Below are 9,616 nucleotides of genomic sequence, written 5' to 3'. Positions count from 1 at the left end.
GATTCCCAGTTATCGGGAGGAGAAGGAACCGACAGCCCCATCTGCACCCAGCTGAATCCATCACATTAAAATTCCATGCTTGCCCAGATGTGCACAGCTATGGTCTCTTCTTATAGAATAAAAACTATTCAGGACTCTGTTAATCATTTGCCCAATTGCACTGTCACCTGGACCCTTCCTGGCAGCCCCTCCTTCCTCTCCAGGTTCACAGGGTCAGACCTGTAACACGGTCTCAGACACCACACCCAGCCACTCCCACTCTCTCCCTCTCTTCTCTAACTTTTGCAGATATTTGCTCCAGTAAATCTCCAAATTAACAATATTGAAAACTGTTCTCAGAGAACTCTAATTGACACACGGTTTACATAAAATAGTCAATATTTGAATACAGATGTTTCTATTTCTATTTTTTTCAATATGTATTCTTCTTTGAGCCACACAATCATTCATAAGGCTTTCTTATTTATCTTTCAACAATATGCATGTTTCTTTTTCCTTAGATGAATAATCAGGAATTTCAAAGATCTGCAGCCACACGCTGTTAAATAAAAATAAGCCCTAGGGGATGGCTAGATGGCTCAGCATGCAAGGATACTCGCTGTCAAGCCTGACAACAGGAGTTCAGTCCTGAAGACCCACATGGTAGAAGGAGAGAATTGAATCTCAAATGCTAGCCCCTAACCACACACACTCTTGGCATATCCTTCCCACACACTAAGGGAATAAATGTTCAGAATTGTAATAGAAAAAAAGAATCATCTATATTCACTTTCCATCCCTTCAACAAATACTAAGCTGCTTTTATGCATATACATCTCTGTGCTTGGCTCCCTTAAAGACACAGGAATGAATTAGATAGAGTCAACATTTACCCTGATACAATTCACAGCAGAAATAATTTTCTAAATCATAATTGTGACGAGAGACAAGAAAAACATGTTGTTTGTCTCTCTTCATTTCAGATTGCTATGGTAAAATACCTGACTGAAGCAACTTGGGGAGAAATGATTTATTTTAACTTACAAGTCAAGGTGTCAATCCACCCTTGCAGGGAAGTTAAGGCATCAGGAAGTTGAAGCCACTAGCCATAGCCACAGTCAAGGGTAGAAAGAAAATGAGCACACGCATGCTTCCTAATGCTGTCAGTCTCTCTCTCTCTTCATGTAACCCAGGACCCAAATCCAGGAATGGCACTGCCCACTTTTAAACTGAGTCTCCCCACAGTGCTTAACAGGATGAAAATAATCCCCTCCAGACACACCCACGAGCCAACACAATCCAAATGACTCTTCACTAAGGCTCTTTCCCGGTGATATGAGACTGTTTGGGTTGGTGATTAAAACCAACTGTGATAATCTTAACAATCTTTTCAAAGTACAGACTTTTCGTTTAACTGACTTTTAAAAATTTTATTTTTGTTGTTGTTTCTTTTTTATTTATTTTACATCATAACTACAGTTTCCTGTCCATCCTCTTGTCCCATTCCCTTTCCACACCTCCACTCTACACCCTCAGTTCATTACCCCTCTGTTCCTGTTCAGAAAAGGGCAGGCCTCCCGTGGATATCAAAAAATCATGGCATAGCAAACTGCAGTAAGACTAAGCACCTCCCCTTTTACTAGGGCTGGGGAAATAACCCAGTGTGAGCAATAGGGTCTCAAAAGTCAGCTAAAGAACTAAAAACAGACCCTGTTCTCACTATAAGGAGTCCCACAAGAAGAAGGTACACAATGTCACATAGATGCAGAGGATCTAAGACAGTCCCATTCAGGCTTCCTAGTTATCATTGTCACTTCAGGCTCTGTGAGCTCCCATAAGCCAAGGTTGATTGAGTCTCTTGGTTTTCTCGTGAAGTCTTTGATCCCTCTGATCCTAAAACCCTAAGACTGACACTGACCGTAACGCTGACCATGACCCTGACCCTAACCCTAACACTAACAGACCCTAATCCTAACTCTAACACTAACAGACCCTAATCCTAACCCTAACAATAACAGACCCTAATCCTAACCCTAACACTAACAGACCCTAATCCTAACCCTAACACTAACAGACCCTAATCCTAACCCTAACTGACTTCAGGAATACTGTGGATTGTGAGCACAGCGCAGGTGCACATTTGGGTTTCTTGCCCTCTAGAAGTCATGTCACTATTTAGACATCAATTAGTTTCCTAGGTGGGTACAGTGAAAGGCGCAACACTACCCTTACATCTCTGTCTAAAATCCCGGAAGACTAAGAAGGAGCCGACTTCCAGGGCATTAGTACACTCCTGTGAGTGCAGTACTCAGGATGCTGCGGCTGCATTGTAAATAAGAGAGTATGGGTTTCGTGAAGCCTGTCTCAAAGAAAACCCTCAGCAAAAGATAGGGTTAGTAATGAGGCCTTGGAGGTGGATCTATTTCCATATTATTTGTTGAGATAGACTCGTCGCCCATGCACAACTACTACGACTTCAAGTAGAGCCACAAGAACAATGAGGACAGCACTAGTCACTGACCCCAGGACTTGCTACATGCTAGGCGCTCAGTCTGCCAATGGAAGTATGTCTACAGCTGTTGTCTTTCTTTTCCCACTATGCACTTTTTTCTCCAAGAGGAAGAATCTCACAGTACATCAGAGAGGCCCGTGACTAAGCCTGCACTGTGTGTCTGGTGCTGAGTGGAGAGGCTGGGGGCTCTTTCTCTGGGTGGAGCCTGTATTTCAGGTTCCTCTGCCTATGAGTCATCATACACTTGTCAGCACCAGGATGGGTGCCCTCTCTATGTGCTTAGGGATCCTGGGGCAATATACTACAGTTAAGCACATGGCTTCCATGTCTGTTCCCTTAACCTAAATTCAACACTGTAACCAAGCCTGCAGATCTTAACATGGTTTCGCAGTAATATTCATTTGTTCATATTGATGAATAGAGGGATTCTGAGGAAGGAATGAGACATGCCTGTGCAATCTTTGGAAAGAATAGGTCAGTTCTCAACACGGGAAGTACTAGGGGCCTTCCGGTGATGCTAACCGGAACTCTGGTTTTGGTAGGAAGAAGTGCTGAAAGGCTTCCTCTGTGTTCCCAGGGAGACTCCTAGAAAGGGAACCTGGACTTCTGGTCAGTTCAGGAAAGCTAATTAGCAGGGTGGCAAATGCAGTCAGCCATGACACCTGCAGTCCCTTCCCTGGACATTCTACTGTATCCTGGAGACCTCGTGGAATCCCAAGTGATGTCACCAGTGTTGTAGCAACACCAACTGCCCTTAGGGCATTCCTTCAGTGCCTATCCGGGCCACCATTAGCCATGTTGTCAAGACTGAGGAGTCTGTTTGGGAGAGAGAGTTCGAGACGTCCAGAGACCAGAGAGAGGCAGAAGGACGCTGCCGTTCAGTGTCAGAGAAAACGACGAACAAATAAAGGGCTCTGGCGAAGGCAGAGTGAGTGGCCAGGGGATGTGGAGCTTGTGGTGGAGGTGGGCTTGAACTGGGCCTTTCAGTAACAGGACATCGGGGCTGGCGCCTCTGAGAAACAAATGGACTTCCCTGCTGATCATATCTCGTGAAGGTCAAGGATTTCCAGAACATTTATTTGTTCATCTCCTAAGCCAGAGGCTGACCAGGCCAAGGCAGTTGTGCTGGGAGCACCACTTCGCTTTGACCTTTTCTGTGGGTTGAAGCTGTCAGGTGATGGCAGAAGGAGACCATAGGACAAAGGGAGGGACTAATGTGTCCCCATTTTAGGCACACATCACTGCACCTCACCCTCAGGAGCTTCCTTTAGGTCCAGTCGCTGTCTGACACTAGTCACACTGAGAGAAAGTACTTCTGGCCAAGACCTTGTGTCCACAGACTGTACAGCAGAGATCCTCTGACCACTTCTCCCTCACTATGGCCACCTCGGGGTTCTGGATCAGCAGTTGATGGTGGCAGGCAGTTCTCTAGTGTACCCACACAACCGTCAGAGGCATGGGATCAGGGCAGAAATTGCCTGCTTCCTGTCAGCTTCAGTGTGCTGGATTGTTGGGGAGGGTGGTGCTTGGTGAGTCTGCTGGCCATGTTGTAGCCCTGTGTGACCCTTCAATCCACAGCCATGGACCTGGAGCATCCAGGCAAGATATTCTAACAACAGGCAGGCTGCAGGGCTCTGGACCATGCAGCATCCTGTGCTGCTGTGAAGAAGCCTGAGAGGTGACTGGTATCTCCTCCTGAAGCCTGTTCAGGGAGGCCAAGGAAACTCCAGGCTGCTCATGGAGCCACATGGCTAGAGTGATGGGCGAGACGAGATCCACAGAGGGGAATCTCTCAACCAGGCCCAAAATATTACTGTTGGCAATGGCTTCCAGACGTCATCTTTCTGTTTGGCCTCAGGGTGGTCTGTCCATCCTCTATGCCTTGTCGCTATGCAATTTCACTTGTGTTCTATTGCCCCACAGATACTGCTGCGGAGCCATCGTCCCACCCAACGCTCCCCACAAACACACCAGTGGAGGAGAAAATGGAGAGGCTGACCACGGAGCTGCAGCTGATGACCAGCCAAAGAAATGAGCTGCGAGAACGCCTCATCTTCATCACAGGAGGCACCGTGGACAATAGGTATCAATCGGTTCAGACTTCATGGGAGTGACGGCCATGTCACCCTCGCCTGCTTTCTTTAGGGTCATGTGAAGCGGCGGGCTGTGTCCCGCCACCCTCCACCTGGCTAGCTTTACCCAAAATAATTACACGGAAACTGTATTCTTTTAAACACTGCCTGGCCCATTATCTGTAGCCTCTTATTGGCTAATTTTCACATCTTTCTTTAACCCATATTTAGTAATCTGGGTAGCACCACGAGGTGTGGCTTACCAGGAGAGATCTTAACCTGCGTCCATCTTGGAGAGGAGAAGCATGGAGACTCCTATGGAGACTGCCTGAAGCGTCTCCCCCACTCTCTACTTCCTTGTTCCCACAATTCTGTTCTGTCTACTCCACCTACCTAATTTTCTGTTCTCTTAAAGGGCCAAGGCAGTTTTCTTTATTAATTAACCAATGAAAGAAACATAGACAGATAACTCTCCTCCATCACTTTAGGGTCGTGGGTTCCACAGTGACATCTGACCTGAGCTCATGGGAGTTCATGGGCTCTGAACCAACAGTTAGGGAGTCTCCGTGAGACTGGCCTAGGCCCTCCCTCTGCTTGTGTGTGACATTTGTGTGGGTTGGTCACTTTGTAAAGCTCTTAACAGTGAGATCAGGACCCCGTCCCTGGAGTTTGACTGACATTTGTGAACCTGTTCCCATGCTGGATTACCTTGCCCTGCCTCAACTTGCTGTGCTATGCTTTGCTTAGGCCCATGGGAGGCGTGCCCCATCCTGAGTGGAGACAGCAGGAGTGGAAGGAGAGGGGTTAGATGGGAAAGGGGGCCATGAGGAGGGAAAACGGCAGTTGTAAATTCTGTTTAAATTAAAGTAAAATAATTAAATTCTGGTAAAGAAAAAGTCTTGGGTTCTCCGAGCTTGCAAATCCAGAGGAACTCTGTGCTGAACCTCCCATCTTAAATTCTTCTCAGAGGAGAGGCAGATGTGAAGCTTTGGAGGGAGTGACTCAGGAGCTCTAACTGTTCTCCTTCTCCAAATGAAAACCAAAGCGTGTGGTCTTAGTCATACAGCTTAGGGACTGAGGCAGTAATGTGTAGTGGCCAGCGTGCATTTAGAAAGGACTTGACAGGAGGTGGCTCGTGGGAGATACTGGCTGCTGGTAGTTTATGCGGAGACTTTGAACTTCACTGGCAAAGATTGCGTGATGAAAGCCCCTGGAAGCAGCTTTAGGACCCTTGGTCCATCTAAGTGTGTAACTGGGAATCCTAGGGCACATCACATCTTCTCTCTAATTTTATACATTTTACTCTTAGACAATTCTGCTCTATGCACTTGATTACCATCCACGTTAGGGCACTTGTCTGTTCTATGTCTCATCTGCTCTCTCTCTCTCTCTCTCTCTCTCTCTCTCTCTCTCTCTCTCTATATATATATATATATATATATATATATATATATATATGTGCGTGTTTGTGCATATTACACACAGTTGAACATGTCTGTCCCTACAGATACTGGGAGTGAGGGATATGTGGTAGGGCCTAAGGATTTTCCTGTCCCACATTCCAGGTGATGCCAGTCCTGAGGTCTGGGAGGCTCACTTTAGGCCGCACAGCTCTTGACCGATGTTCTCACCTTTGTGGCACTAGGAACCCCTTGGGGGAGTTTTATCACTGTCCTGCTCTGGGGTCTAAAACCCAGAATTACATGCTCTAAATGTTCAGCAGTTTTCACCCAGGATCTAGAATCGCTATTGTGAAATGGGAGAAAGGTCACTACACTATGTGGTGTGCCAAGACCTGTGTCATAGACTCCTGGTAACAGAGAGAATGACACTGAACTTCTAGGCCTACTGAGTGACACATGCAGCCAGGGAACCATCCATCTGAACCAGAGTCTCAGCTGTCCTGGGGCCAGGACACCAAATGAAAAGCAAAGGGTGGTCCCAGGCCACAGAAAGCCAAATGTGGCATCCACACGGCTATGGAGAACCAGGGAACAACTAGTGTTCCTGTGATACTTGAGGCCTGTGTTCATGGGGATCTTATTTCCTGGTTTTAGGCCCTACCACAAGCCAAACCCATTCTATGAGAAGCTGAAGTCAGAACATGATGAGGTCATGTTGCAAATGAAGAGATTGGAGGAGGAGAACACCATGGCCTCACAGAAGTTCAGTGAGCTGACCAAAGAGACGGTCTTCTATCGGTAAGTGCCCATGTTGTCACGGACCTAAACGTTGTGTACTGGACAGATTGCCTTTCTTTTTCCCTGGATGGAGAAAAGCAGAAGAAAAGGTTCTAGCCTTTCTGCTTCCTCGTCAGCAGCTTCTATACTTGTGTCTCTTAGACTCAGCTATTCTAAGTGTAAAGAGACAGTTACCTCTACACCTTGTCCTAGAGCCTCATGAGGCTCTATGTAAAATAGGGATTTGCAGTATGATGGAAACCTCAGGCAGTCTTGGGCATCTGGAGGTCAAGACCAGGCTTTATGGTTGTGGTTTCCGTGGAACCTGTAGATAGAACACACTCACCTTGGGTCGCCTGTCTTCCCTCGGAGGATATTTGCCCACCAATTGCTGATGTTCCTCCATTACCACGAACAGTGAAGGTCAGCTGCTGGCCTCCTCTTCCTATTGAATAGACATGGATCCTTTTTACTGTTGTGGCTTTCCATAGTAGTTTGACAATTTCCGGTATCAGCTGTTCTCTCGTTTTGGCTTTCTGAGTTCAGCTGTCATGGCTGTATTAGATTCCGGGCTTAGTCTTCTAGGAAGCATAAAGCCTTTTGGGGTGCTTGTTCCTGGAATCAGGGGTGGCAGGAGGAGGATGACACGGCCTGAGTATGCAGAGTGTTTCTCCAGGGGTCTGCAGAGCCGGCTCCAGATGCAGGAGACTCAGCTGGAGAAGAAGGTGGACATGCTGAGGCAGGAGAAAAAGAAGCTGTTGGAGGACTGGGACCTGCTGAAGATCCGCTTGAAGGACTGGAAAGTGATCTGTAAGGACAAAGAAGACACCAGTGACCTCAAATCCCAGCAACAACAGGTAGGGGCAGGCAAGGCGGTCAGACTGAGGTCTACCACCTTTTGCCCATTAACTGCCTCTCTGCCCATCCCCCCATGAGAGTTTTCACCCATCACCTGTTTCCTCCGTGCTCCCATCCAGCCACCAAACTCAGGCCATCTGGGTGCTCAGTTCAGTGTCCATGTGCAAGTGGTCCTGACTATCTGGTCAGGCTCTAGCTGGAATCATGAGTTCTTACTTTCCCACATGTTTTTGTTTTCCTAACTGGCTGACCAGCAAGCTATTTGGATCCTTTATATGCACTTAGATTCGTATGACAATCTGTAGCCCTCCACTAAGAACATAATCTTCCAATAAACAGGATCTCAAAAGATTGGAGGAAAGACTTCAGTTCCTGCTGAAGCAGAAGGAGCTGTTCACCCCCGAAAAAGACGTGGCAGAAAAGCAGCAGCATCACTTTGAGGACTCCCAGATGAGGTAGGAGAGCAGAGTGGGAGGAGGAGGTAGAGCCAAGTGGGCCCCCTGTGCCTGGAAGCTCTGTCATTTGTGGGTCCCTGCTCACGTCTGTGTCCTCAGCAAGAAACAAGGAACAAAGGCCTCAGAGAATTCTGCTGGTACCATCAACAAGATCTTTCTAGTAAATAACACATTTGACACTCAGTGAGTCTGTAGAATTGAATCTTCCTTCCTCCCTTCAAAACTCTGAAGCTTTGTTCTCAGCAGGCATTCTTAAAATTCACAGAGAGCTTCCTGTTTCAGCTTCCCCAGATAGGGTATTAAAGGTTTGCACCATGGGACCTGGTTAAATTGCAATTTTAGGAAAATATCACGTAGATAAGAGATTCCCACCACTGAACACTGCTTTCTGCAACATTTGCCCTCTTCCTGTGTAAAGTGTTCTGTGGGGAGAAAAGGTTAAGGTCTTTCCAGAATGCACACTGGAAGATGTCTCAGCTGCAGGGAGATAAGAACCTCTTCCAACGTGTGCTGTAACAGACTCCCAAAGAGAGCCAGGATGCAGATTCCTAGCTCTAGTACTGAAAAATCACAAATTCCGAGTGGCCCAAGAGGCTGGATGAGCCAGTGTTCTCAGGCACACATCTGGCGAAAAGCTCCTCTAGAACATGTTGTTCATGTTCAAGGTGCCTCCTGGGCATGAGGACTGAACTACGCTCATGACTTTGTTCCAATACCCAGGCTGAACATCTCTTTTAAATCTGTCTATAAAATGATGCGATCAGTCCATAACTCATCATGCATACCATGTGGATTGCTCATATGGTGTTGACTATGCTATTAATATGTTGCAGATATTTATAACTATATATAGGAGAAGGCCCTAATCTTTCTAGTAGAATGGACAACATACAGTGCTTATTTTAAATTAGGACTTGTGTTTAGGACTAAGGAAAGTTCTAGTCCCAGCTACTCTGTGAAATTAATTACTTACAGATAGCAACACTGACATCAGTCAAAAGATGAATGTTGAGTGTCAGGCACAGCTGAGGTGGGGGCATGGAGCTCCTTGACATCCAACATAGAAGCTCCCCACATGGCCTGTGTCTTAACTGCTTTCCTCTCCCAGGTCCAAAAGTCTTCAAACTGATCTGGAACCGGCCCGAGCCCAGGATGAGAGCCACCTGCAGAAGGAGCTGCTAGAGCAAGAGCCACCTGCTGAGCCCCATCCCCAGCAACTACTGAATTCTGGGAATGCATGTTCTTCTTCAAGTTTGGATTCCCGTTTGGAATAGACCCTCATTAGGATTAGCCAATGGCCCAGCATGGCTGCTTCTGGGTCTTGATTCACGTTCATCCTTGATAACACTCCTTTAGAGAACTGAAGAGGCCAAAGGAAGTCACATAGACCTTGTACCCATGACATTCTTCACATCAGGATCAACGCCTCCAAACAAAAAGACACCCCTTGCAGTTATGAACTCACCAGTGAGGGAAACACCAACTGACCTCCAAGGTGATCCATGTGTCTGTGGACTTACTTCTTGTGAAGAAAAGAAAGCATCAAAATACGTTAAGCAG

At 46.8% G+C, this 9,616-nt stretch overlaps 1 protein-coding gene across 1 annotated transcript; it reads left to right on the top strand.

Annotated features, from left to right (window-relative positions):
- The first annotated feature begins 4,368 nt into the window (after nt 1-4,368).
- On the top strand, nt 4,369-9,416 carry LOC121677121 (disks large homolog 5-like). Its single transcript, XM_042054684.1, has 5 exons — nt 4,369-4,574; nt 6,621-6,764; nt 7,369-7,600; nt 7,941-8,056; nt 9,165-9,416. Exons 1-5 carry the CDS (start codon nt 4,369-4,371, stop codon nt 9,328-9,330), a joined length of 864 nt encoding a protein of 287 aa, XP_041910618.1. The 3' UTR covers nt 9,331-9,416.
- The last annotated feature ends 200 nt before the right edge of the window (nt 9,417-9,616 follow it).

This window comes from Arvicola amphibius, chromosome 3, assembly GCF_903992535.2.
Source record: "Arvicola amphibius chromosome 3, mArvAmp1.2, whole genome shotgun sequence".
NCBI lineage: Eukaryota > Metazoa > Chordata > Mammalia > Rodentia > Cricetidae > Arvicola > Arvicola amphibius.
Note: the sequence above shows the minus strand (reverse complement) of the source record. Positions and strands in the feature narration are given on the sequence as shown.

Coding starts and splice junctions, on each gene's coding strand:
- LOC121677121 (XM_042054684.1), top strand. CDS start 4,369: ATGCCTTGTCGCTATGCAATTTCACTTGTGTTCTATTGCCCCACAGAT. Junction 4,575..6,620: donor GGAGGCACCGTGGACAATAG/GTATCAATCGGT, acceptor TCCTGGTTTTAG/GCCCTACCACAAGCCAAACC. Junction 7,601..7,940: donor TCAAATCCCAGCAACAACAG/GTAGGGGCAGGC, acceptor TCCAATAAACAG/GATCTCAAAAGATTGGAGGA.